Consider the following 27,126-nt stretch of genomic DNA (forward strand, 5'->3'; position numbering starts at 1 on the left):
GGGGGGGGGTTTGGGGGTTGGGGGTTGGGGGTTGGGGGTCGGGGTTCGGACATACAGTATAATCAAAGATGAGATCAAACGTCCTTCCGCCAGACCACTCGTCGTCGAAGAAGTCGGCCACAAGCCAATGGACAGTTCCGTACGGCTTTCCCCTCCCTCCACCCTCCCTCTCCTTCTCCTTCTCCTTCTCGACCCCCCTGGCCAGCTCGATGGCGGTAGGCGACAGGTCGAGACCCCAGACGTCGTAGCCGAACTCGGCCAGCAGGAGGACGTCGTGACCCCTCCCGCACCCGGGGACCAGGGCCGTGGGCCTGGTGGGAGGCGACGACCCGTCGTCTGCGGCGCCGTGGTTCTGGGCCTCGATAGTCCGGTGGGGGATCAGATCCCTCCTCTGGACGAGGAGGTCCGCCAGGGCGAGGGAGGGCCCGTCACGGTCCCAACTGTAGTGGCCGGAGCGGTAGAGGCCGTCCCACCGGTCTCCTGGGGGAGTGGGGCCCGGCGCGGCAAAGACCTCTTGTACGAGGGTCGAGTCTGACATTGCTAAATCTGGGGGGGGGGGGGGGGGACGGAGAGAGACGCAGACCGAGACAGAAGAACGAGGATCGATCTTTCAGTTCTTTGGTGTAGAGATTAGATGGGATATGTTGTAATTGTCACGTGTGGCGCAGGGAGGCGGGGGGGCGGGGAAAGGGAACTTGAAAGATGGATTTGGCCGGTCTAACGGCGTCATCGGCTGGTTGGATTGAGATGTCGACATCAGAGTAGTCGATTTATTGGGGGAGGGGGCTTCTTCTTTTTTTCTATACGCTTATATATCTATACATGTATCATCTCAGCTGTTTTCCTTTGGACTTGAAACATTCCGAGACGTAAAACAGACGTTCTCTTCTAAATAGATGAAAAAAGGTCTCGTAAAGTGTAGATAGAAGAGGTATGGTGGTGAGTATGATAATCGATATATGTACGGAGGATAATGTAGTAGTAATATGATGTGTAATCTGTAATCTGTAGATGTCCTACGGATTTGTACGGTGTATTGTCCCAAAACGGAAGGACCTCGGTACGCGAAGCCATTGAACCCTTTGTTTCTGGATCGTTCTTCTCTCATCCCCCCTCTCATCGACATCATCATCATCATCATCGTCATACCAAGAAACAGAACAAAACAAAATTCAATACATGATGGACTCTCAAACACTCTTCAATGTCAAGGTAAGCCGTCTCATCCCCACCCCCTTCCCGATATCCAATCCCTTCTTTCTCTCCCAACCCCGTAACGCAAGAGGGGGGAAAAAGAAACCAACGCACAACAAACACAGGACAAAGTCGTCCTCATCACCGGAGGGGCAAAGGGCATAGGCCGCATGATAGCCGAGGGCTTCGTGGTCAACGGGGCAAAGGTCTACCTGGCCGGGCGTGACGCCAAGGCTCTGGACGAGGCGGCCTCGGAGCTCAACCGACTCCTCCCACGGCCGGCCTCTCCCTCCTCGGGACCGAGCGCCGTGGTCCCCAACACGGTGGTCCCCATCCCGGCCGACCTCCAGCACATACAGGACTGCGAGAGGCTGGTGAGGCTGGTGGCCGAGGCCGAGCCGTCGCGCGGGCTGCACGTCCTGGTCAACAACGCGGGCGCGACGTGGGGCGCGGACGTGGACACGTACCCGGACAGCGCCTGGGCCAAGGTGCTCACGCTCAACCTGCAGAGGGCCTTCACCCTGACGCAGATGTGCCTGCCGCTGCTGGAGAGGGCGGCCACGGCGTCGGACCCGTCGCGCGTGGTGCACATCGGCAGCATCGACGGCCTGCGCGTCCCCGCCGTGGCCAACTACGCCTACTCGGCCTCCAAGGCCGGCCTGCACCACCTGTCGGCCCACCTGGCCAGGGACCTGGGGCGGCGGCACGTCACCAGCAACGTCATCGCCTGCGGGCCCTTTGAGTCCAAGATGATGAGGGCTACGCTCGAGGCTATGGGGCACGTCATCCGTTCCGAGTCGCCGGTCGGCAGGATCGGTGAGCCGTCGGATGTTGCCGGCACGGCTCTGTTCCTCGCAAGCAAGGCTGGGTGAGCTGCTTCCTCTCTTCCCCTCGCTGTTCTCTCTCTCTCTCTCTCCCTCTCCCTTGCTTCCCATCTGTCCTGTTTCTCCCTCGATAGGCTTATGATTGCGGTGCGTCGACTGACCTCGGTAGTGCATTCGTCAATGGCGCCGTGATTAACCTCGACGGTGGCATATCGCTCGTCTCCAAGCTGTGAGGAGTCGAATGTATATCATCAATATCTGAAAGAGAAGGAGAAGAAAAGGGGTCATTTGTTATTATTATGGCGTATCATATCTTTATAATCCGGTCGCTTTTGCGTGATTATGAGTATGGGAAGCATCCTCCTCATCTATTCATGTATTCCAGGTAAATATCATAAAAGAATAAAATCGAGCAGCTCGGGAAGGAAAGAAGAAGAGAAAACTAGACATGTGGCTGAGTGAGAGGTGCGAGAGTAAAGAAGAGGAGGGAATAGAGAAGATGCTAAATCAGTCATGCAGGGGTGGTTGTTGTTGTTGTTGTTGTTGTTGTTGTTGCTGTACTCGTAGACAGATCGCTGGTACCCGAGAGAGCAATTTCGAAGAAACGAGCCGAGCCGTATTTGCGCCGTCGTAGCCGAAGAAAAAAAAAAGAATCAGTGACGAGGAAGAATCGAGAGGTCGGAAGGTTGGGGAAGTCGAAAAACCAAGATGTTGGGGAGTCGAGAGGTCGAGGAGTCCAGAGATGCAGAAAAGTGAGGAGAGAGAGAGAGACAAGGCTCAGAGACCACAGTCCTCAAAGTCACGAATCATGACAGCCATCTGAGCGCGCTTGGCAGCCTCGGCGACAAGAGTAAAGTCCTTGAGATGACTGTCTAGAGACGAAGACTGGGCTGCCGTCGTCCGAGCAGGAGCAGTAGCGTGGTAGAAGTGCTGCTGATTCTGAGAGGCGAGGGACGAGGAGGAGGCCGATGTGGTGGACAGTCCGGATAGACCGTTGGTCTGGTTCGACGAGGAAGCGTTCATTTTCGGAGCGGGGGTATTCTCTATCTTCTTCGCAGTTGAAATGGGGTTTTTTCTTTTTTTTGTCGCAGTCGAATGTCTTCCTTTTCTTTCCCTTCTTTCGGAAAAGAAGAAAAAAAAAGATGAGCCGACAACTCTTCCCACAAACAAGAGTGGGAGAGGCAGAGGTAGTTGTCTGTCTGTCTTTTCTTTTTTTTTTTCTATCCCGTCGCCTCCCCAGGAGAAGGAAGACGAGAAGAAGAAGAGAGGGGGGAAAGAGAAGGGAAGGTTGCGGGATCGAGCTGATCTTGCGTATGTCGGTTTTTCTTTCTTCTTCTTCTTTCCTCCCTTTTTTCCCCCGTCTGATTGGTGTCGAGGGCGGTTTGAAGCGTGGGGAGGGAGGGAAGCACAATGACGCAAGGTGTGTGTGTGTGTGTGTGTTTTGGTCGGTGATGATGGTGGGGTGGTTGTCGAGTCAAGCGTATATAATATAATATTATATATATATATATATACTTTGTATACCCGTACTCGTACGAGACGTGTCAATACAAGGCGCACTAAGCATACTACTGCCCACTATGGGATTTGAGATAAAATGAAAAGTAAAAAATAAAAAATAAAAAAAGACGGAGAAGGCTCATCGCTCAGAGGGACATACGTCGTGCATACTAATACCACAACGGTATACTACCCTGATACTGATACTGCGTAGTTACCCATGATGATGAGGTCAGTCAATCGCGAAAAAATCAGCTGGAACTGGGCTCAACTGTACAGGATGTATTCAATCGTAACCTCTTTTTGGTTTCTTCTTCTTTTTTTTCTTGGCCTTGTCCTCCCCTCCCTCCTCCCCTTCTACCCGCAATGCTGTCGTTCTCTCTCTCTCTCCATTCTCAAGTCATTTCCCCAAAACTACGTAATCAGATGTAATGGTGGGGGGAGGGCCAAGACATGACAAGACACCACCAGATAATACTCGTACAGATAGCGACACTGCTACGGGAGTACGGAGTAAGGACTGCTCTAGGGCCTAACGGATGGAGACTCTCTTTTTTTCCCTCTTTTTTCTTTTCCTGAAAGGGTCCTCGGCATTCCGGGTCCCCTCCCCACCCCTTCTCTCAATCTGTCCACTATATATGTTTTGCGCGCATAAAACTTTTTTTTTTTTTTTTTAAAAAAAAAAGGGCCCGTCAATTGTCGATGACTGAGGTCTTTTTCTTTTCTGTTTTCCCTCCCTATCAAGTCATTATATATATATATATATATGAATCCCCCCCCCCCCCCCCCCCCCCCCCCAAAAAAAAAAAAAAAAAAAAAAACTACTTGTATAACTCTTTCTACAACGTCCCTCCCAATACCATATACCATATCCATACTAGGCATGGATAAGCGCCAGATGACGAACGAAATCTCCCCCGCCTCGAATCTGCTCTGCTTCGCCGGTTACGTGCGTGATAGGTGATGGCTGGTAGTTAGTCAGTGGCCTTGTACTGCCTTGTACCGCATGTACAGGCGAGAGATTCTCCTACCCGATTCACATCCGACCCACCCGTCTTAGCCGTCCTTCATCCGCCGCGAGGCATCCGCCGCAGAACCCCGGTCCGACCACAAGTCGGTCGGACGGACGAAAGGCTCTTGGCATGGACAGTCCACGAGTACCACGGGTCCATCCAACTGTCCCACGGTCCCCACGGTCCCCACGGTCCCCACGGTCCGCCAGAGAATCAAGATGAGTAGTACCGAGTAAATCGCCCTGCCCGGTTTTTCCCGCGAGGACGGTACGAGTACATCTGGACCCTAGCAACCGGATGAGAACATCACCTCCCATCTCCCCTACACACTCCACACTCCTCTCTACCTGTTGTACCCGTAGTCTGCTCGCACATGTACCCGGTACTGTCCAGACGTATTCGATTCATGCGCTCGTCGTGCTTTTCCCACGTCTCCCTCCTCCCCGTCAATGCACATAATCTACTACTGTTACTGCTGCTACACTCCATACCCGTATACCCGTAAACTCCAGACTCAGAGACGATGAATCAACTCAAATACATAGATGAAGATGAGATGAGATGAAATAGGATAGGATCAATTAGAAGCAGAAAGTTGAGACGGACAGATTCAAAAGAGTCGTGAGCGGAGCTCCTCACCCATAATGACATCATCACCCCAAACCGGATACGACCACGATACACCCGTCAATACACACACGATCCACGTACCCACGACTGATTCTGACTCGCCAACATGCCCGGCGCCGCTCCAGAACAGAGAGGGCGATCCGAGGACTGCCGTCAACGGCACCGACGCACTCTGCAGGTCCCCCGGATGCACCGTCAGCCACCATCCCCAGGTGCCGGACGGCACCGCCAGCATCGCCAGGTGGTATGCCGCCACGTAGCTCGGCGAGACCGAACACACCGTCTCGATTCCCCATATCGGCCCACGTCATGTCCCTGCCGAACCTGGCCTGCCGCTTGGGGATCCGCTTGACCGCTCCGTCCCCTGCCCATACCCGGCGACCCCGCGCCCAGCTGTCGCACCAGGGACCACGGCCACGCCTCCGCGCACGTGTAGAACAGGAAGTGGAATAGGTGTGGCCGCATCGGAGGGTTCCGCGCCTTTTTCGACGGCGGTCGCGGTCTGTACTTGCAGCCCCGGTGCCTCGGGTGGTCTCGGAGGTCGCGCACCATGCGGTCCAGCGACAGCCGCTCGGACTAACACCGAAAGCAGCCAGCGATGCGTACCGGTACTGCTGGTGATGCTGCCCAGCCGCGTGTACATAATATTACATGTACACGCAGAGCATGGAATCGACCTCCGACAGTCCATCATACCTTGACAGCGTCGCAGTACTCCAGTCGCCAGATGGAGAACCACAGCCTCACCCAACCCCGCCGTAGCCTGTACCACTTGCGGAGCTCCTCAGACACCTCGGAGTCGGTCGCGTGCCGCCTGACCGCCACCTGCGTCGGTGTCGAGGTCCCGCGACGCTCCCCGCACGCCAGAAAGATATCTAGCTATCGGATTGCGTAGCTTCCCCTTGCACTTTCGCCTGGTTTTGCTCTCCCGTGGCGGCACCGGCAGCGCCGCCATCATCGGGACCGGAAGGACCAGAAGAAGCCCCAGCCCCACCGGCGGGAGGGGGGGGAGGGGGGGGCTCCTTGCTGTTGCCGCTGCTCTTGCTGCCCCAAACTTGATGAGCTCTCCCGCGGCGTGTATTTTCTCGCCGCCGATGACGTCGGCTGCCCTTGTCCTGCCCGTCCTCGTGCAAGCAGCCGTATCTTCGAGAGCACTCCCCCCCCTTTCTGCTTCTTCAACATAGGTGCGTCTCCCTGACTTCCAAATTCATGATCGACAGACATCATCTTCTCCACGATTTCGCCTTGTTCCAGCGCCACCTCCTCCCACTGCTCTGAGTCGCACGTCTATACCGATGTTAGCTCTCTCTCTATCTCTCCATGTCCCCCCCCCCCTCCGGACCATTCTCTCTACGCATGTCTTGTCGCCCTTGCGGGAGAGGATATACCCACGCACTTCCACAGCACCCGTGTCTCCCCATCCTGCAACATTCGTTTCCGTCTCTTCAGGGGCCACCGGTTCCACTTGATTCCCGTGCTATCCTCCACCCACGCCTTCATCCCGTTGGTTACCGACACGTCCTGCTCCCGTGACACCCATATGCTATCCTCGTGTATGGATACGAGCACATGACGAACGTCCCGGGGAAGTGATATGAGCCAGACGTCCTGTCGAAGCCTCCTGAAGCCCTCTAATTGGGGCTCCTGGGCGAGAAATGTGCTGAAACCCGTGTCGCCATCTGTCGAACCGATGCCGACACCGTTCAAGGGCACCGACGGCCAATCTTCGCTGAGGATGCCGAGCAGGAAGCCATGCGTGAGTGGCGGTTGCGTGCCTGCTTTGGAATCTATATCCGAGGAGGATTGGGGTATCAGCCTGTCTTCCAGCGAGCTGATGGAGTGTCCGTAAACGGCGCAGAAGTGGCAAAGCCCCATGTCAAAACTGGTCTGGCCCATCTATTGACCCTGCGTGTATGCTTCTCACGTGCGGTAGCAAGACTGGCTATAATCGACAGTGTGAGGGGGTGAGAGGCTCCCCATATCTCTCTGCTGAAATCCTTCGCTCTGCGCCTGACGTCGTGTGCATCGTCCCATCCATGTTCACACAATGAAGAAGATGACCATGGCGTACAGCAGCGATAGAATCTCCGCCTTCTCTGTTGACGAAAACGCTGGATATTCAAGCAGGTAGTCTGCGTGTAAAAAAAAATAATTGTCTCCGACGTGGGGACCGTCACGGATGAGAAAATACGACGAGGCCTTCGATGCTTCCTTCCAAAACCAGCCCATCAACCCGTTGACGATGAGCCACTTGCGGGTCCCCAGCTGTACAAGGGGGTCTATTTCGTAACATTAGAACTGGTCATCGTTTACCAACCAGAGCCCTTTCAGGGCTTTCAGAGCCCTCAACACTTTGGCTTCATTCGCCGGGGGCCCTCCAATCCGTTGCGTTCCATAATGTAATAAAAGCTGCACTGGGATCATCCGGCGGTAGACTATGCTCACGAAGCAGAGTAGGTTTTTGGCAAACTGATCTTGCGTCTCCAGCCTCTGGAATGAGAGCAATCACGATTTCACGACCCCCCCGGCTGTTATATATGGCACAAGATCTAGGTAGCAATCAACTCACACTTTGTTCTTGGAATCAAGTTAGCGTTCGGAGTTCTTTCACCGGGCAAGGTTGTAAGTACATGTACTCGCTCGCCAACTTGAGTCGGACGTACTCTTGAACGATGTCCTCGGGCAGGCGAAGCACAAGCTGCCGCGCATAGGCGGCCGCCACAGCTGCCCCATGGCCATTCCACGCACTGTGGCGAACGTGACAGTAATTCTCGGCGATCCCACAGATGGCCATGCACGGGAAAGTGATAGGAAGGCCCATTGTATTGACGGGAAAGCATAGGTTCCCATGCTTTTCTGCCAAGTTGGTACTCGGCGAAGGACTCATCATCGCAAAGTCCCCATACGATATCGGCCCTCGATGCACAGTCACTGATGATGAGCTTTCTTTCCCAACCGGTCTTTCGATGGTAGGAAGCCGGATGGACTCTTCATGGGGTTGGGACCTCTGGGCATCTCTTCGAACAGGTTCGTGATACCACGTCTTCCGATGAGCCTCAAGAGCTCGTGTGCCCTTGAAGAGCACTCTCGGCGATGGCGAGTGGGCGCTTTCCGCCTGGTCCTGGTGCTGTCGATACGGCGATCCATATGGAACTCTAGGATAGGTGATGCTGGATTCGCTGAGAACAACATGGCCCAGCTCTACTGAACCGCTGCTAGTCTTCTTTCTCATACCATCCCCAATGCCAACCAGGAGAGCGAATCGAAGATTAGGAAAGGAAATGACGGCCTGGAAAATGATGGGTTTCGTTGTAGGCATCGGGTCCGGCTGAGGGGAGCTTGCAATGACGACGTTGTGACGACCGATTCGACCGAATCTGTAGACGTTGTCACCATCCGGCGGCCAATCGGATGGCTCAAGCTCGCGCTCCAGATCCAACATTGTGACTGCGGCGTTCAGTTCCACGTTCAGCCCGCACAACCACAGCACGGTGAAGGCATCGCGACCCAAGTATTTTGATGACATCGTAGCCGTTGAAAGTTGAGCACAAAGGCCACATCTGCTGGTTACGCCGGGCACCCGTTCGATGCTGTGGCTGCGCGCACCTCTACAGGAACCGAAGAAGTGAGAGAGGAAGGGCTTTAGTAGTAGACGAGCTCCTAGATGCTGGATGAGGGGTAGAAGGCCATCCTGTCAGCCCGGCGGCAGGCTATTTGCGGCATGCAAGGCAGCCCGTTTGGCGAACCGAGAGAGCATGGGCAAATAGAGCAAGAAGAAAACACGGATGTTGTCGGTAAGCCGGTCTGCCGTCAAGGTCAAACGACGAGTGATGTACTGCTATGCGGCTGTCGCCAGTTGTATATGGGCTGCCGAGAAATCAAAAGAGAGGGAAATGAGCGGGGAATATCCAGGGCGACCTCGGACTCTCAGAGTTTCCTTTCGTGTCCATCGATTTCTTCCACTGCGCATGCATCGCGACATCGTTGAGGGAGGGAACATTCAGGGAAGGAACGATGCGAATGGTCGTGGGTGATAAGGCAACCACGAGCAAGAATACCTACATTTAGAAGGAATTCTCATTTTTCAACCGTTTTCATTTTTTTTTTTCAATTCCCTTTCTGATAAGAGAAAGAAAAGAGCTATAGCAAAAAAAAAAAAAAAGATCTGTTGATACTCACCTTCGATAAGAATACAGAGAGAGGTAGTCATAATATTCTCCGTCATATATCCTCCGTGGTGTATCCCCACAAACTGACATTTCCCCCACCGCCTACCCCAACGGCTTATTACCTGCCAAGGCTGCAGTATACTAGGTATTCTGCCGACCAACCGCGTTGAGCCACAATATCCACAAGCCACACCCGCCCCACCAAGCCAATGAGTGGCTGAAGCTCAAGCACAGCCTTCCTTGCGGTTACGAGCGGCGCGCCGACAAGAACGTTGGCCTTTTTTTTCTGGCCCTTACTAAATGGTAGTACTACAGCCCAACACCGATATCACTTCACCGTCGCAGGCACATTCCTACCACCCACAAGGAGGGAGAGGAGACAAAAAGAGGAAGGAAGAAAAGTAAGATTAAAGAAAAACATGACCGCGGCAGCAACCGCACCGGCAGCGGCCTCAGGTGCCCCCCAACGCAACTGGCTTGCCATCCCAGCCCCCGTCCGCAGGCTGTTCAACCTGTTCCCCCTAGCTGTGTACCAGGCGGAAGCTCTCCCTTGCGGAGCGCCGGACCGCGTGCGGCCACGGCCGGTCCTCCACGTCTTCGCCGACGTGACCAGCCCCTCGACCGACGCGCCCAGCTTCAACCCTTCCTGCCTCAAGTGGCAGGCCGTCCTGCGCATAGCCGGTGTCCAGGTCGACGTGGTGCCGTCCAACAACCACGCCTCTCCCTCGGGCGCACTCCCTTTCCTCCTGGCACCCACCACCACCACCACCACCACCACCACCACCACCACCACATCAAAACCTCTCACTGGTGACGCCATCCTCCAGTATGCCCAGAGTAACGCATCGCGCACCCTCCAGGTAGACGAGCCGTTCTCGTCGGCGTCGTTGCGCCTCGACGCCTACCGATCCCTCATGGCTCAATCTATCCGCCCAGCCTGGGTGAGTTATCCTTTCATCGCCGCAGCTGCACATGTCCAGCTCTACCCAAGTTAGAGGAGAAGAGGAGAAGAGAAGCGGGAAGGGATGTGAAAGAAAAGACGGCTGACATTGTAATCCCAAGCTTTACGCCCTCTACCTAAACCCAGCTAACCAACCGCTCCTCTACAAACTATACCTATCCTCCTCGCCTCTCCTCTCCTACCCTCTGTCGCAGCAGCTCCGCACCGCCGCCACGGCCGAGATCCTCTCCACCACCCGCCGCCCCTCCATATCCCCACAGCAGCTCCTCGACGACGCCGACTCCGCCCTAGAGGCCCTGTCCGCCCTGCTAGGCGACGCCCGGTGGTTCTCCGCTTCCGCCCCCGTCGCCGCCGCCTCCGCCCAGCAGACCCCAGACTCGCCCGGTGTCTTTGACGCCGACGTCTTCTCCTACACTTGGCTAGTGCTAGGCCGCGACGATGACAATAACAACAGCAGCAGCAGCAGCAGCAACAACAACGAGAAACCATCGTCGTCGTCAAGTATACCAGCAGCAGACCTAGTCTGGCAGGACAAGAGCCTCGCTACTATTCTGACGAAATACGACAATCTGGTCGCCCACAGGGAGAGAATGTATCGCTACTGCTGGGCTGACACACCTTGACATGTTATCGAAAGCAGATAAAAGGGAAGGGATTGAGATGAAATTTTTTCTTTCATACATTATATATATATATATATATATATATATGTGAGGGGAAGGGTGGGAACCGTGCATTAATCTTGATGCACAATTGTACGACTACTTGTATGCCCCCCCGGCCAGATCCGTGGCCGGCTGTGCTCAAATAAATAGAAGAGAAACAGTATAGGAAAAAACGAATGCGTTAATAGCCGAATTCTCTCTTAATTTCACGCCGGTACCTCCACTACAAGCACATCTGAGCATCATTCGCATCAAATCTGTAGACGTTCCCGTCAACATCCGAGTGTTGATCTATCCGGCAACGTCAAGAGATGTTGCTATTAGAGCAGGGTAACGTTTAGACATTTGCAAATAAGTTGCAAATATATAAAAAGGGTCTCGATTCCAAATTACATACATCAATCACCCAAAGGACTAATATAGCGCCTTTCAAACCCCCCGGAACAATTTGATAAAGGAGGGAGGGAAAAAAAAAAAAGGGGGGGGGGGGGGGGGGGGGGAATACAAATCGTGAAAGAGGTGAGGGGCGTCTAGAAGGGAGAAGAGTGAATCAAAGAAAAAGAAGAAAAGGTCACACCAAGCAATGCCAAAATCAGAATGGAGGAAAGGAAAGCATAGAGATTGGAGAGAGAGGGAGAGATATAACATAAAAGGCCAAAGAGACGGCCAAACTTGTTCACAGACTCCTCTTTGCGGCTATACGGCCCTCTGATCCAAAGCGTCGTCTATCGAGATGAAGGCTCCGATGCCTCCGTCGTCTCTCAGCTCATCAAGGAGAACAGACGTCTGGGCGTATACTTTCTCTATGGCAGCGCGTGACGATTTGCCCAGAGAGGCTGTTTTCGTGTGTATCTCTCGGTCAGTTTTCTTCTTCCTCTCTTTGTCACTTCAACACTGACATTACTCCCGTAGCTCAAATCATGCAGACTGGTGAGGTGTGTGTGTGTGTGTGTGTATGACTCACATAGAATAGCCGAATTCAGCTCTTCCGCTACTTGGACTCTTCCCTGCTGGTCGAGAAGATGTTTGACGCTCGGCTCTCGCAGAGGGTTCTTGTAGGCTATCAGGGCCCAGATCTGCTGGAGCTGAGCCGAGTAGGCATTTGGCGCGTCGGGTACAAAGTCTGCCTGCAGGGTCCTCCCGTACAGCAGGATGTCCTTCTCCAGCTCCGAGAGAGGAGCCTGGTTGAGCTTGTCGCTTCCGTCTGCATCTTCGAACTCGCCCTCGCCCTCATCTTCGTCGTCGTCGTCGTCGTCGTCGTCATCGTCGTCATCGTCGTCCTCATCCTCGGTCAACCGAACACCTTGGTCGAGGTCCATGTCCATCTTATGCGAGGGGATGGGATTTGACAAGGACGGCAGGCCGCTGTTGCTGTTTTTGTCGCCGTCGTTGCTGTTTCGCTTGGTGGCAGCGGATTCCTCCTCGGCTGTCATGTTCATCTCGGCTGCGCGCCGGACCATCTCGATGAATTTGCGACATCGGAGTTTGAAGTATACCTCCTCGTTGTTCGACAGTACCCTCGGATAGTAGGCCTGCGTGTACTTGAGCGCCTTGTCTATGTCTCCATCCAACACGGCACTCCGGATTCCTAGTTCGAGGCATTCGTGTCAGCTTTCAATGAGCCCGAGCGACCGAGCAGGAGGTAAGGAAAGCATACGTTGGCGGTTGTTGGCATCCTCATCATCCTTGATGCTCACGCCGCCAACCTTGACGTCCGGGTCCATGTTGAGCGATGCCTTCTGCGTCCTCATCTCCTCGGCAAACGCCCTCGCCGTATCAACGTATCCATCATGCTGGAGAAACTGCAACACCAGTGCCTGGACCAGATCCGTCTCCGACAAGCCGGGCTCCAGCTGTGACGTACTCGTCCTGGAGACGTCCTCGAGAATGGCGTCGCGATATGTCTGTTTTCGGTGTCCACGTCTGTAAGTCATCGCTGTCTGTGCTTGGACGGTCTGTATGTTTGCGCGTGTGCGCGGGTCCGAAGCTCACCTGTGCCATCTCGTCTATCCGAAATACAAATGGTTCCTCACCAAAGTTGGCCTTGATCATCTCCCTGGGTTTCTTTAGGCTGATGGCCGGGTACAGTTTTCCTTTGACGGTAGTGGCAACGTCGTGGAAGGCAGTACCTGCATATTTTTTTTTTCATCAGTCAGACCGTCAGCCAATCAGTCGATTCCTTCTCAAACTCCTTCTTTCCTCGTCAGCGAGCTGGGGCAAAGCAGGACTTACCCATCATACGACCATTCCTGGTGAAGAAGGCGGTATTATCCTTGAAATTGACGCCGCACCCAATCACGTCACTCTTGCTGAATGCCGGGCCGTAACTCTTACCCACATTTTGTGCGGTGAAGCACCTGCCGTCGTCACCGTGATATGCCCATGATTCCGGCTCCCATCCTACCGGGCGTGATAGACTCGCCGACTTGGTAGCGAAGCCGATGGCAATCGTCGTGCTATCGACCTGTCAGTACTGCTCCCCACAGCTTCCATCATATGAGGGGGAAGTACGCACTCGTCCTTGTCTCCATCGAGGATCATGACTTCGTAGTAGTAGATGCCGCACTGCGGCGGCATGGGGTAGTTTGCCCGGACAGCCGAGGCCTCGTGGTCGCGGCTGTGGTACGATTTCGGCCCGGTGTACCGGCACACATTGTTGTTGTCGATCTCGAGACCACCCCACATGTCGTCCCTGTTCCACCTCGACGGCAGCGGCGTCAGGGGCTCCTGGCCATCGTGGCCGGCGGCAGAACCCCTCTCGACGATGGTGTGTGACAGGCCCCGGTGAGAGCCGAGTGGTAGAGTGCCGTCGTCGTCGTTGTCGGTGGGTACGCCGGCACCGTGGCCGTTGGTCGTCGTTGGCTTCTTGGTCTGCCTGGCGCGCAGCTTGTCGAGGTGTTCCTGGTGGAGCTGCTGCATGTAGACCGAGTTGCTGAGGTATGTGGGGACGAAGAAGCGATCTTCCGGGTCGGCATCTGCGTCTTCAGGGAAGAGCACCGTCTCGAGGTTGGCCGACGAGGGTAGGATCCGCGAGCGCCGGGCACGTGCCCTCCCCGGAACGAGCGTCTCGAAGGACGAGAGTCTGCTGGGTGTGGTCATTGTGAACACGTCGTGGGGATGGTGGTGATATGACGTCGTCGTCGTCGTCGTGAAGGAGGAATCGGGGGCCCCGTGTTCGTCCGACACTGCGCGTGCCGGGAGCGGTCGTGAGAATACGGGGACGGGCCGTACAGCACCGGTGCTTCCGGGTGCGGTTGCGATTGGTGAAGTGGTTGTGTCGAGGTTGGGTCGGTGGAGGGCGAACTGGGGCAGGACGGGTGGGCCGAGCGGCCAAGATGTCGTCGCAGTGGTGCCTGTATAATCCGGAGGTGAGCCTGGCGACGAGGACATGTCTTTTCCTTCGACTTCAGAGAGACACAGAGAGGAAGAAGAAGAAGAAGAAGAAGAAGAAGGGAAGAGAGTAGACAAGGAACTGAGTGGGGTAGAGGAAAGGGGAAATGATTTACCTGCTTTCGAGGGCAGAGAGAGGGGTGGAAAAGAGAGAGAGAGAGAGGGACGGACGCGGACGGTTGCTGACGAGGGAAGCTTCTGTCTTGGGAGAAGAAGCTCTCAATCTCTCTCAGGTTGCCAAGGCTCGCTCTTTCAATCGCCAGTGGCTGCGGATGTGTCTCTCGTAGCAGAGGCGTATTTCTCTTCCTGGGGTTGGAGCGGCGACAGTCTCTGGGAGGACGGTCTAGACAAGCATAGAACGGGGGTTCTTGCTGCTGCTGTCTTGTGTCTCTGTGGAGAAGTGGGAACCTTCTTCCCCCGGGGGACTCACTCCAGGTCGTCAAGGTGTGAATTTGCTTGATCTGTCCGCCCTTGTCGTATCTGGGGAAACGCGGCGGGGGCGAGGGGAACCGAGAGCAGTGAAGAGAGAGAGAGAGAAGATAAGAATAAATGAAGGATGGCAAACGGGGAAAGAAAAAAAAAGAATGAGTGAGTGAGAGGTTCGATGGGCAGTGGTTGAATGACTTATTGTGCCCAAGCAAGTTGGCAGCTGCATAGGGAAGCCAGCCCGTCGTCACGTTATGACCCGCTCGATTACGGCATCAAGACATAGAAAGAGGTCACGATCTCCCTTTCTTCCCGTCGCTCACACTTGAACAGGCCAATTTTCTATCTGAGGGAGAATTGAGGGGAAAGAAGATGTCAGGGGAGAAGAAAAAAAGGTTGCCAACACGACAATGTATTCGCCCTCTCTACCTCTTTTAGCAGAGGCGCTGCTGGTCTGGTAGTGATGGTGAAGTGACACTCACTGGGAGAAGTAAAAGTAGCCATGCGGCGCACATGGAGGGGCTGCCCTCCACTCGTACATGATATCCAATAGACTGCACCACCTCGAGTCAACGTGGCTAGTCTAAGTGCGGGACTCTATTGATCCTACGAGTATTTTACGAGCGTTATTACTACATATACATACGGAGTGCAGTCTACTCCTACATGCATTCGACTCGGAGTAACAGTAGCAGTAGCAATCTGCAGTCGTATTCGATACTACAGTAGCAACTCGTCAAGGGCACTCCGTAAAGCCTTTCTCGTTTAGCGGGTTTTCTTTCCTGAACAGCACAGTGGGCTGTGCCTCTCTCCTTCTCCTCACATGTTCGCCCCCCCCCCCCCCCTTATCCGCCCAGATGTGTTATCTGACCGTGGTCACGAGGGCACTACAAACAAGCCATACCTTTCTAGGTTCGTTCTTTTTCCCCTCCTACCCCCCCCCCCCCCCCCCCCCCCCCCCCCCCCCCCCTTTGACCTCTGTCTTTTCTCTTGGATGATGCCATCGTCTCCGATGCTGACTAAGTAAACTCTCACTAGTGAATGACTCCCGTGTACGTATGAGAGTGTCCTCAAGCCAGGTAATCCTCATATATCAGCATCAGGTTACAATACAGCCATCCGGAGACGTCTTGTGTTCGAATCATGAATTATGCTTCTTATTGGCTGTTGCCCATTCGTAAAGAAGACCTCACTCGTCTATGACTCCGCCCCCTTCCCATGATACAGGTAATGATATACTCTACACGACCAAGATAAGAAACCAACCTAACACATGCTAGGTTTGGACTCTCGGTGCTAACAACCAGAAGAACGAGAGTAAAAAAAAAACCTAAAGCCCCAACTCCTCTTGTTTTTGTGCCACCCGTCCCCCAATATTTCCCAATCAACATCCCTGCCGTAGGCCAACGAGAAAAGAAAAAAAATAGCAAGAGCGCCACGCGTGAAAACGAGAAGAAAATCAAAGCCGTCCCTCTGAATGGCAAACGTGGTCCCGGCCACGTATTGCAGTCCATCCAAAATAAAAAGCGGAAAAGAAACGTATTATATATGAGTAAGACAAAGAAGACAAAAAAAATAGAGCAATCAGTGGAATGACGTTCATGAGGACGCCGTGACGGTAGCGGGAGCCGGAGAAGACGCGTGAGCACTATCGGCAGCACTCAGCATTTCTATGTCCGGACCGCCACCGTTGCTGTTGACGCTGTTGACGGCACTCTGGCTGTCCTCGACGGCAGCGGCATCGGCAACGGTGGTGTCGGCCATTGTGGCATCCGCCATGGTGGCATCGGCGATGGTGATGTCGGCGGTGGCGTCGCCGTTGGTCGTCTCCTTGGCATCCTTGTTGTCCTTGGAGCTGGTGTCGGCAGCCGAGGGGACGGCTGACGCGTCCGGATCGACGTCGGAGATCGAAGGCTTAGGCGGAGCAGTCCACCTGGGCACTCCCCAGACGACGCCAGTGAAGGTCTTGATGCTGAAGCCGCCCCTTGCCCAGCGGCGGCATGGCTTGCCGGAGCGGTCGAGGGCGCGGAGTCCAGCGTTGATGGCGCCCAGGCTGGCCTTGGGGCCTAGCTTGTGGATGCCCGATAAGCGGTTGCCGGACGTGGGGTCGATGGTGCCGTCATCACTACCGGTATTACACATTGGTCAGTACGGTTCGGTTCCATCCAGACCCATGAGCCACGTCCTATGGGCGCGAGACTGTGACATGCGGAATGCATAGAGGGAGATGAGGGAAGTACATACAGTCTGGGCTTCTTCTTGGGGCCAGGCTTTCCACGCGCCTTCGGGGCACCATCGGGCCCGGCACCGCCGTTGATACTGGCAGCCGAGCGCTTGACGCCCTTCTTCTTAGGACCGTCAGCCGGGGGGGGCATAGCCCCCGGGGGGGCCGGGGTGCCACCCTCGGCCTGGGGCGTGGCGGCGTTGGAATCGGAAGCGTTGTTGGTCTCGTTGGCAGGGGGTTGCGTCGTCGAGGCCGAGTCAGGCGTCTGCTGCTTGACGTCGACATCATCTTCGGTTTGGGGAGCCGGGGTGGCTGAGCCTTCTTCTTCGGAGACAGGCGTGTCTTTATCCTCGAGGAGTTTGCGTAGTTTTGACGGCTCGACGTTGACCGAGACGACTAGGCTCAGCTTGGCAGTGCTACTCCCAGACTTGCGACGTCCTTCGGCGGCAGCGGGTTTCGTTGTTGGTGCCATCTCTGTGTAGCGTTGTGTGTGTGTGTGCGTGCGTGTGTGTGTGTGTGTGGGCGGCAGAGGAAGAAAAAAAGAAAGACGCGTTCGGGGTTTTCGGTTATAGACCCGTAGAGAGAATGTATTGCAGGAGAAGTCAATTAGAGGAAAGGAAAGGAAAAAAAGAATTCAGGTGGATGGGGCGAGATGCGTGGAGAAATTTTTTGACTTGTGGATGGGAGATGGAAAGACAGAGAGAGGAGCAGAGCGGTCAGACGAGAGGTAGCTTTGGGGGGGGGGGGGGGGGGGGGGGGGGGGGTGTTTCCTGCTTGGTAGCCCGTGGATCAGAAGTGTCCCGCTAACGAGTCGGGAGGATTTGAAGATTTGACGATTGTGGTGATGGGCAGGCGAGAGGCTGGTGGTCAGGGGGGGAGCGTCGCGGCGGGTAGATGGTTTGCTGGTCAGTGTACATTCATGGTGGTGATGATGGTGTCGAGGGAGAAGGAAGAAGAAAGGGTTGAGGGCATTTTTTTGAGCGGATGGGGCGGAGGGCAAGAAGAAAAGAGGGATTGCGTTGGTGTGTGGCCCTTGTTGGTGGTCTCATCCTCATTTTGGGGCCGCGTGCGCGCACAATGGCCAAAAGGTTTCTTCTCTCATGGGCCATGGGCCATGGCTGGCATGGGGCTGATCCCAGACTGTCGACTGTCTCCGGTCGGCCTTGAAAGGAGTTGCGTGAGGTTCCGGCTCGTCTTATTCACCGCGCCATTCCCGAAGCGGTTTAGCCTTGCTTACACAAGCCATTGTGCACAAACTTATGCAAGAGTGAGAGCTTTGCCTTCTTCCTTCCTCAATAGCTGGGTCGTTCTTTCCATTTTGGCCTTTAGTCTCCGAGTTGATGCTCTCTCAATGCGTACCAGAGAAATCCGCCCTTTTCTCGTCATATCACCGGCTGAGGCACCCACCACCCACCCCCTCTTGTTTCGTCTCTCTCTCACTTCTCTTGGCCCTCTTGCTCGGTACGAGTCCAGAGTGCATGCGCCCCCTCCTCCCCTCCAGCCCTCTCTATCTTTCTGCCCACCAAGATACGATGGCCTAATATACCAAGTTACATCAGGATGCTGTCGCCCCGTCGCGAAACCCTGCAAAGCAAATAACGCCAACTAGCGACATTGATTAGTACCATAACCGCCCCTCCCTCCCCCTCGCCCTCGGGTTTACAACACTCACTATACTTGCAGCTGGTCCGCCGGTTTGCCTGTGCACACCACTGCACCAGACATGCACCCACCCGGCTATACATGTACATACACGATGGCCCATGGCGCAAAGGGCAGCCGTGAATGACGGGTCGCCGGCGATAGAATCCCGCTACTAATATACCACTGACTGCATTCGGGACAATGCGGAGTAGAGATGGTCAACCTGCATTGATATGGAAGAATGACACGGGCCAAATCATGCGATGGAGAGGCCTTAGCAATCGCCCACGTACCCGTACAGCTGTCAGCCTCGTTTCACACCTTCTGAATCCAGCCTCGCCATAGTATATAATCCAATGAACATACCAATCCAATCCAAACATGTCCACCGCCGCACTTGGCGGCTAGCGGCCCGAGGCCGTCATCTTCTACCTCTTGGCCACCCTCCCCGACTCGTGGAGTCTCTGGACGCCTCGACGCTGTCCGGGTCCCCCTTGGAAGGACGGGCCTAGAGCCACCGCTACTCGAGCCCACCTTCCACCTCCTGGGCGAGACTTATGTCCCCTACGAGGGACTGCATACGCCAGGCTGCGGACGCGCTGCTCCGAGACTAGGCCGGGTTGGCGGCGTGGCCCGAGACGGGGCCGGCGCTGCTAGCCCTCCGGAAGCGCAGGTACCGGTTCGGCGTCGCGATAACCTGCCCCGAGGAGCTGGGCTGCGCTGCAATGCCGAGAACGCCGTAACCGCTGTGGCCATGTCCGGCCGGAACTTCACATTCCACAAAGCCGTCACGGCAAAAGAGGATGCTTCTACAAGCACATCCCGCAGGCGTGCCAGGCTCTCCTGGACGCTTCCAGACGGGATATGCCTCGGCGCCGACGAGGCGCCTTTTGTGGCCGGCAGCGCGAGTGATGTGCAGGGCACCACCAACGCTGGCACGAGGGTCGTCTGACGCAACAAGGCCGGTCTAGCCAGGAAAAGCGACGCGGTAACCCTAGGAGAGGCTGTTAAGTCAGACGAGGCACTCTAAGAGCTGCTCGTCTAGATGGGCGTCGCCATCATTCACACGCATGCGCACGCACGCACCGTCCCATCGATCTTCACGTATCTCCAATCAGCGTTCAACGTTCGTAAACAAACCTCATGCATGCATGTTCGTAAACACGCAATTCGGCAGTTCATATCATGTGGCTAACAGATGAACCTAGCTGAGGAAAGAGGGTCATGGGGAGCCCAACGGCTAGTGTCTGACAACAAGAGGAAGAGAAGAAAGCCGTTGTCACCGGCCACGACGACGGGTAGTCTCTCCTCGGATGTTTTCACAAGTTCTTGCCAGGGCAACGGTCGGCGATGCAGCCATTCACGCCTTGTATAGGCGGGAAGATGGTAGTCGGCTGGAATGCGACGTAGGGCGGATAGGGCTAATCATGTTGAAATTGTGAGACATGGAGTGGCCAACATCACGGCCGGTATGCGTTGCTACCCGCTAGCAAGTATCGTCGTGGTAAATAACTTTCTTTTTCTTTTGTCCTTCTTATATAAGGATCATGATAGCGACGGCCAGGAGGGCGGTTACTCCTTCCCCCACTCTCCGTTTGTCATTCAATTTTTTATCGTATCCCTTCTTCTATTTACTCTACCAACGAGTTCTTCACGGCGACACTCTCTCATTCACAACATCTCCATCTCCTCAGATTTCCACTGCACACGACTTGAAGTAATGGCCCTGGTCCACTCTCTCGGCGGCGGCTTCGTAGGAAGCCCTCTCGGCCCGCTCCCAGCCTCCCTGGCCAGCCGCGACAGCGATGAGACGGCTGACGGGATCGGCCACCATGTGGGCGTCTTTTCTGCCCTGAGCGACTCCATCAACCTCGTCAGGAGGGCTGTCGGCTCGTCCTCTGTCGATGTTGCCGAGTCGGAGCTCGAGGATATTCTGTCCAAGTTGCAGGACCTCGAGAACCAGGTCGGCAGTCTGCTCGGCGAGGACGAGGACGGCAGCAGTGTCGAGGTCACGGCGACGACTTCGGTGTCTCTTACTGCTGCTGCTGCTGCTGCTGCCGGCACGGATAGTGATAGCGGCGGCAGCGAGGGAAGTATCTTCAATTCCACCTCTGTTGATGCTGACAAGGCACAGGCTACTATCAGTGGTGGTACGACGACTGCTGGTGCCAGTTCAGGTGAGTGCATGGGCTTGCGCATGTCCCGTGGCTGGAACACGGGAAGTTTGGCTAACATGGTATAAATGGACCAGGCTCTGCTGCTTCCACCGTGGTGGCTGCTGCTTTGGAGTCAGGCGCTACTTCCGTGACGGGCTCCGCGGCCTCTGCTGCGGCCATGGCGGTTTCTGCCACCGGCATCACAAGCTCCGGAACGGCCGTCGCGACCAGCCTGGGGCACCGGTCCACCACGACCATCACGCGCACCACCACCGTGACACTTACACGGACACTCACGACCCATCCGGCAACCGATGCCGCCGCGTCTGCCACCGCCACCGCCACCGCCGACGACGGCGACGAAGAAGACTATACCGGGACCGACTCCTCGTCTTACTCCACTGCCACTGCCACCGGTTCCAGTGGTAACGATGACGTTACAGTCGTCACGTCTACCTTGGCGTCGTCCGACCGCACGGCCGTGATGACTGTCACATCCACGGCATCACCTGAGCTGGGCGTATCGACCACCACAGCGCAGAGAAATTCTACGGCGGCAATGGAGAAGCGAGGATTCCGCACGATCATCTTGGAAAGGGGTATTTAGGGGGAAGGGGGATGATGATGTTGGAAACAAGAATAACGATCTCGATTGGAAGGATTCTATGGAAATCAACTGAGCAATAATGTGTTTGTATGTGCAGAGTTTGCAGTCACGTATCAGGGTTCGCCGCCCCGGTGACGCAACAGATAACACTGTGGATGGTTCATTTATTTGTCTGTTTCTTTTTCTTGATTAAGAATAAACGGTTTTCTTTGTGTTTCTCCTTCGTCAAATATCTCGTGCGGTTTAAAGACGTGACGGTATCGATGAGATCCACCGAGGTTGAGGACGAAAAATGAATGATATGTATGGGATATACTCTGACGGAACGGAAAGGAATTTCATGGCTTTCAAAGCTTCTGCGCGTATGTGAATCAGTGTCCTCTTCCTAACTTACGGTGTGTGAATACGTTACCCCTCTTTTAGAAACCCAGAAACCCCTTATCTCTGTCCTGCTCGTATACATTTGTTCCCTCTCAGTTCAGTTGGCGCGGGCGCCGATGAGGCCGGAACCATTCCGGCCACTGTATCTCCACTTTCGAGGCCGGGCAACGTCGGGAAGGCCGGTTGTGGGCCCCCCCTCCCTCTTTTTCTCTCTCTACCATCTTCCCCTTGGGAAACCACACGCGACGATTGTGTTCATAATCATGACAACTCCTTTTTTTCTTCTACTCTTCATAATGAAATCTCTTCACTTATTCCATTTGATTTGGTAGTTTCATAGGTGGAAAGCAAGGGGGGAGAGAGGAGAGATATTCGTCCGTATATACTATGACCCTTGTTCTAACACGCCCCCCCCCTTTGGCCTTACTTATCCAACATCATAACCATGACATCGCGACTCTTATGTGTACGGCGTCACATTCTTGCATCTCTTGTTCTTGTTCTGTGGTTTCCATCACGTAACGGACTCGCAGGTGCATATTAGTGTGTCCCCGCTTGATGCCCTTTTTTTTCCCCTTCCCTCTCCGTGTCTTCTACGTATTTGGTGTGTATGGCCGGAATCGATTCCGGCCACGAGGGTATATAGGCGGCGTCGAGAGCGCACGAACTTGATTTTGATTCTTTTTCTCTTCTTCCTCTCTCTTCTTTTGTCAAGCTGATATGGCAAGAGAGGCCCAAGCAACACCCTTCAGATATATAAGAAATTCCCTGTGAAAAAAAAAAAAAAGACATATCTCACTCATACATCCTTACCCCTTTAACCACACACTCTCGCACACACACACAGATAAGATGGGATCCCTTGGAACCACCGCCAACGCTGCTACCACCCACTCCTTCCACGTCCTGGATGACCCCCGCCCCCATGACAAGTCCCTCCCCGCCTTCATGGTCTCCAAGGCTCGTGGATTCCTGCCCCGGGCCGACCCCATCGTCACCCTGCCCGACGAGTTCTCCGCCCTGGAGTCCATCCTGCAGAGGATGCCGGTCAAGACAGCCTGTGGCGAGCCAGGGCTCCTGGCGCAGTACAAGCTCGGCGACGAGATAGACGGGGGTCTCTTCCCCAACCTGGCCGCCGAGATGGACGCGTATAGGGACGACCTGCCGGTCATGAACGCCCTGTACCGCGACTACTCGTTCCTGGCGTCGGCCTATCTCCTCGAGCCGTGCCACCACCGCTTCATCAAGGGGGAGCCGTACGGTCTGGGACGTCAGGTGCTGCCTGCTTGTATCTCGCTCCCGATTGCTAAGTGTGCCGAGATGTGAGTGTTTTTCTTCTTCTTTTCTTCTTCTTCTTCTTCTTCATCTTTCACCACTCACAACATCCTACACACACCCACACACACACATACACACCCACACACACATACACACCCACACATACATACACACATCCACGCATGCATGCACACACACACACATACACACACACACACACATATATATATATACATGCATACATGCATACATATTTATATGTATATATATATATATACATATACTACCTACGTACAAGTAAAACACACTGACACTTAACCCCCCCCAGCTGCGGTTTCAAACCCTTCATGGAGTACGCCGGCTCCTATGCCCTGTACAACTACCGTCTTCAAGACCCAAAGAAGGGAATGGAGTACTCCAACCTCCGTCTGATACGGGCTTTTGAGAACGGTCTAGACCCCACCTCGTCCGAGGCCGGCTTCGTCCTCGTGCACGTCGACATGGTCAAGAACTCTGGCGCCCTGGTATCCGGGGTGATGCAGTGTCTCGACGCTGCCGCCGCCGCCGCCGATGCAGGCAACGACGCGGAGAGAGATACGGGGGCAACGACAGGCCGCCGGACCCGGCTCAATGCCGGGTTAGAGTCGGTCCTGGCGGCCCTCAGGAAGATCAATGCCGTCATGGAGACTATGTGGGGCAAGTCCAGCCCGATGGCCTACACCAGCTTCCGCACCTTCATCTTCGGCATCACGTCGCAGTCCATGTTCCCCGACGGCGTGGTGTACGAGGGGCTCAACGACGGGAAGCCCCTGTCGTTCCGGGGCGAGAGCGGCGCCAACGATTCCATGGTGCCCCTCATGGACAACCTCCTCCAGGTGCCGATGCCCGACACCCCGCTGACCGAGATCCTCCGGGACTTCCGCGAGTACCGCCCCAGCAACCACAAGGGCTTCCTCCTCTTCGTCAGGGAGAGATCCCTGGAGCTGAAGCTGCGCGAGTACGCGCTCGGCCTGGACGGTGATGGCGCCGACGATGGCGACGGCGACGACGACGACGGCACGAGGGACCTGCTCCGCGCCTCTCGTAGCCTGTGGATCCAGGTCCTGGACCAGGTCCGCGACTTCCGCTGGCGCCACTGGTGCTTCGCGCGCGAGTACATCCTCAAGCGCACCTCTCACCCCACCGCCACCGGCGGCAGCCCCATCGTCACATGGCTACCCAACCAGCTCCGGGCCGTGCTGGACGACATGGCCGACGTGCACGCCCGGTCCAAGGCGCGGCACCCCGAGGGCCTGGGCCCCACGGCCGAGCGCGTCATGGAGATCGCCATCCGTCAGCGTGATAGCCTCCGCAAGGAGGTGGACAAGTACTGCGCCGAAAGGGGGGTGAACCGTAGCTGAGGGCTTCCTTGTCAAGGAGACATGTGTAGTAGAAGAGGAGATGTGGCTTGGAATGCAAAAGCTTCATGTTACTATCATTGTCAAATCTAGTCAAGAGGAAACACGTGAGAACAGCAAAAGGGAATGCATTGCAAAAAGACAAAAAGACGATTTTAACAGTAAAGAAGATGGTTAACAAAAAAAAAAAAAAAAAAAAAAAGCAGCCCTTGCCGGCAAAAAAAAAAAAAAAGACCAAGTAAAAAGAGCAGGATGCCCAACGCCGACGAGCTACCACAGCAAGCGAGTAGAGCGAAAAAAACGGTTTGAACAGCAAAGAGACGAAGGAGATGATGGACGAAGGAGAGGAGTAATTAGATGAGGAAAGGATATGAGAAAAAAGAAAAGGAGAAGAGGGAAGAAGGAACCAAGACAGTAGAAGAAGAAGAGGGAAGGGTTATACAAATCTGCACTACATAGAGAGGGTTCAGTTGGCACTGTTCAGGGCTTTGCCTCTCAGCAGACGGCGCCGCCAAAGGGAGCGTAGTTCCCGAGATCCTTGACCAGGTCATCGACGTTGCTGAGGTAGCGACCGAGGAACTCCTGCTTGTCAGCGGTGGACAGCTTGCAGCCGGCGTCGCTGTCGGTGCGGCGACGGTGCGGGCCTCCGGCCGAGGACGAGGACGAGCCAAACGATGCCGAAGAGTCGCGCGAGGAGCACGAGGAGGTGGAGGAGGAGGAGGAGGAGGAGGAGAAGGCGTCGGCGAACTTGCTAGGGCTGCGCTGCAGCATGTGTGGGAGCGAGTCCGTCTGCTCGGCGCGGGGGATGGAGGGCATCTCGGGCATGAGGTAGAAGTAGAGGAACTCGACGAGCTTGAGTTTGACCTCGCGCGAGGTGGAGCGCGACTTGAAGAGGGACGTGACGGTGAGGAGGCCGTCCAGCGCCTCAAAGGTGCGCGTGTTGCGTGGGGTGTCGATGAGGGCGACGACGAGTGTGAGGAGGGTGGCCGACTGGATGGCCGGGCAGTTGTAGGGTTCGAGGAGGTCGAGGAGGAGCTTGTAGACGGATATACATGTCAGGCACAAGGGAGAGGTTCGGAGGAAATCGTCATGGGGGGGTGACGGAGGATCATGACTAGACAGGGAGGGGATGGGAAGCAAGAGTCAAAGCTTACATTCATGTTCTGCTCTCGGGAGAACAGAGTCTTGCTGGGGGGATGCAGCAGGAGAATACCCTGGATGAGGTCGAGGGAGCTCAGGATGAGCAGGTCGTTCTGGCCATCCGTCCCCTGGGCCATGAGGCGGTCTAGCGTGCCGATGAGCCGCATGGCGACGTTCCACTCGAATCCCTCCTGGAGCTTGAAGAACTGACGAAAGGCAGGGTCGTGCGAGAGCTGGCCGAGGTCCTTGCGCCCAGAGGGAGCAGCATCGGAAGACGAAGGAGAGACGGGCGAGACTGACGACGACCCGCTAGTCGACGGTCTGGACGACGACGACGAGGACGAGGACGAGGAGGGGTTGGACAGGCAGATCTGGGCTAGCAGACCCTCGATCTGACGAAGACCCTTGCGGACCTTGGGGCCATTGTAGGATGAGAGGTTGTCGAATGCGACGGAGAGGAGAGCTTCCATTGTGGCGGGGTGGAGGATGGAGAAGAAGAGGAGTCAAGATGGTTCAGATGGCCGTGAGCCAGCGCGGCGCAGAACAAGAAAGAAGGTTCCTCTTGTAGGAAGCAAGTTGTGGATGGGGTTGTCGTTGTTTATTGTTGTTGCTATGATTGCATCGGCAAGAAGAAAGCGAACAAGGAGAAGAAGAGAAGAGAAAAGGACTGAATGGAATGGAGACGAGCGTGAAAAAAAATGAAAAAATGAAAAAATAAAAAAATTCCAGGGAAACGAAGAAGAGAAGTGAGAGAAGGAGGAATGGAGAAAAGGCGCGAAAGGAAGAAAAGCTGTTGTGGTTGCGTATTCATGCAGCTACTATAGCAATGAATAGAAACAATGATATTATATAATACGCACTAATCTGTAGTACAACATTGTTTGTTTAAAGCTGAGGACCCGTCTATCGGAAGCGATTTGGTTGTCGGGGGAACGAGAGACTGTGGGGTTTAGATCCGATTTGGGGGGGGGGGGGGGAAGAAAAAAGGACAAAAGAAAGAAAAAAGATTACCCTGCAGTTCTTGGTCAAACTCGAGTTCGAGGTATGGGAACAAAGTCCGTAATCCCATCTTCACATGATTTGCATTCCAATCGACAAAGACCATACGTAACCCATCAACCATCGATCGGCCCATCAATCATCCATGGTCATATACGAGGACAGATACCATCCTCATGGGGTCAGAAGCATCGTGATACTATTACAAGTATAGGTACTCCGCATGTATATATATATATGTACAATGTTGATCCCTAAAAGTCGCAGAGATGTACATGATGTGGGAACCCTCCCCCCTCTTTCCCTTCCCCTTCCCCTTCCCCTTCCCCCCCCCCCTCCCCTGGCGCAACGGCCCGTCAACCTGAACGCCGCACCACCGGCCAACCCTCCAAGCCACTAAGCCATTGAAAAAGAGGACAAGATGTCTTGATCTGTTTTTCTATCCTGACATCCCAATCTCCTTTATTAATCCCAATCTGTTCCCATCCATCCCTCCCCCCCTCTCCTCATCATCGTCACCGCCCTCCT

General features: G+C 55.0%; 11 protein-coding genes across 11 annotated transcripts in view; 5 read left to right on the forward strand and 6 right to left on the reverse strand.

Annotated features, from left to right (window-relative positions):
* Positions 1 to 538, reverse strand: part of GMORB2_0005 (Thiopurine S-methyltransferase (TPMT)) — a gene marked incomplete at both ends in the record, with an annotated part of 1,045 nt that extends 507 nt beyond the window's left edge. Inside the window, one exon of the mRNA XM_035461991.1 lies at positions 56 to 538. Coding sequence (XP_035324921.1) covers positions 56 to 538 — 483 coding nt within the window. The remainder of the gene's footprint in view (positions 1 to 55) is intronic.
* A 644-nt stretch (positions 539 to 1,182) lies between these two features.
* GMORB2_0006 (short chain dehydrogenase) lies at positions 1,183 to 2,066 on the forward strand (the record flags this gene model as incomplete). The annotated part of the gene is made up of 2 exons (XM_035461992.1): positions 1,183 to 1,212; positions 1,320 to 2,066. 2 exons carry the CDS (start codon positions 1,183 to 1,185, stop codon positions 2,064 to 2,066), a joined length of 777 nt encoding a protein of 258 aa, XP_035324922.1.
* Positions 2,067 to 2,795: 729 nt separating this feature from the next.
* On the reverse strand, positions 2,796 to 3,041 carry GMORB2_0007 (uncharacterized protein; the record flags this gene model as incomplete). The annotated part of the gene is made up of 1 exon (XM_035461993.1): positions 2,796 to 3,041. One exon carries the CDS (start codon positions 3,039 to 3,041, stop codon positions 2,796 to 2,798), a length of 246 nt encoding a protein of 81 aa, XP_035324923.1.
* A 2,143-nt stretch (positions 3,042 to 5,184) lies between these two features.
* GMORB2_0008 (uncharacterized protein) lies at positions 5,185 to 7,036 on the reverse strand (the record flags this gene model as incomplete). Its single annotated transcript, XM_035461994.1, has 4 exons — positions 5,185 to 5,784; positions 5,858 to 6,040; positions 6,380 to 6,448; positions 6,554 to 7,036. The coding sequence occupies 4 exons, from the start codon at positions 7,034 to 7,036 to the stop codon at positions 5,185 to 5,187; spliced, it is 1,335 nt and encodes a 444-aa protein (XP_035324924.1).
* Positions 7,037 to 9,749: 2,713 nt separating this feature from the next.
* Positions 9,750 to 11,102, forward strand: GMORB2_0009 (metaxin; the record flags this gene model as incomplete). Its single annotated transcript, XM_035461995.1, has 3 exons — positions 9,750 to 10,271; positions 10,393 to 10,675; positions 11,077 to 11,102. The coding sequence occupies 3 exons, from the start codon at positions 9,750 to 9,752 to the stop codon at positions 11,100 to 11,102; spliced, it is 831 nt and encodes a 276-aa protein (XP_035324925.1).
* Positions 11,103 to 11,658: 556 nt separating this feature from the next.
* On the reverse strand, positions 11,659 to 14,055 carry GMORB2_0010 (Pfam:RanBPM CRA; the record flags this gene model as incomplete). The annotated part of the gene is made up of 6 exons (XM_035461996.1): positions 11,659 to 11,792; positions 11,921 to 12,544; positions 12,614 to 12,896; positions 12,949 to 13,085; positions 13,189 to 13,412; positions 13,472 to 14,055. Coding segments are annotated over 6 exons (1,986 nt in total), but the record flags the coding sequence as incomplete, so codon positions are not given.
* Positions 14,056 to 16,371: 2,316 nt separating this feature from the next.
* On the reverse strand, positions 16,372 to 17,468 carry GMORB2_0011 (INO80 complex subunit Ies4; the record flags this gene model as incomplete). Its single annotated transcript, XM_035461997.1, has 2 exons — positions 16,372 to 16,897; positions 17,017 to 17,468. 2 exons carry the CDS (start codon positions 17,466 to 17,468, stop codon positions 16,372 to 16,374), a joined length of 978 nt encoding a protein of 325 aa, XP_035324927.1.
* A 1,430-nt stretch (positions 17,469 to 18,898) lies between these two features.
* Positions 18,899 to 19,592, forward strand: GMORB2_0012 (uncharacterized protein; the record flags this gene model as incomplete). Its single annotated transcript, XM_035461998.1, has 2 exons — positions 18,899 to 18,984; positions 19,049 to 19,592. 2 exons carry the CDS (start codon positions 18,899 to 18,901, stop codon positions 19,590 to 19,592), a joined length of 630 nt encoding a protein of 209 aa, XP_035324928.1.
* Positions 19,593 to 20,360: 768 nt separating this feature from the next.
* Positions 20,361 to 21,403, forward strand: GMORB2_0013 (uncharacterized protein; the record flags this gene model as incomplete). The annotated part of the gene is made up of 2 exons (XM_035461999.1): positions 20,361 to 20,817; positions 20,892 to 21,403. The coding sequence occupies 2 exons, from the start codon at positions 20,361 to 20,363 to the stop codon at positions 21,401 to 21,403; spliced, it is 969 nt and encodes a 322-aa protein (XP_035324929.1).
* A 1,233-nt stretch (positions 21,404 to 22,636) lies between these two features.
* On the forward strand, positions 22,637 to 24,462 carry GMORB2_0014 (indoleamine 2,3-dioxygenase; the record flags this gene model as incomplete). The annotated part of the gene is made up of 2 exons (XM_035462000.1): positions 22,637 to 23,072; positions 23,456 to 24,462. 2 exons carry the CDS (start codon positions 22,637 to 22,639, stop codon positions 24,460 to 24,462), a joined length of 1,443 nt encoding a protein of 480 aa, XP_035324930.1.
* A 492-nt stretch (positions 24,463 to 24,954) lies between these two features.
* Positions 24,955 to 26,069, reverse strand: GMORB2_0015 (Cell division control protein 14, SIN component; the record flags this gene model as incomplete). Its single annotated transcript, XM_035462001.1, has 2 exons — positions 24,955 to 25,494; positions 25,614 to 26,069. The coding sequence occupies 2 exons, from the start codon at positions 26,067 to 26,069 to the stop codon at positions 24,955 to 24,957; spliced, it is 996 nt and encodes a 331-aa protein (XP_035324931.1).
* Positions 26,070 to 27,126: the final 1,057 nt, after the last annotated feature.

Source organism: Geosmithia morbida (assembly GCF_012550715.1).
Source record: "Geosmithia morbida isolate 1262 chromosome Unknown scaffold_0, whole genome shotgun sequence".
Classification (NCBI taxonomy): domain Eukaryota; kingdom Fungi; phylum Ascomycota; class Sordariomycetes; order Hypocreales; family Bionectriaceae; genus Geosmithia; species Geosmithia morbida.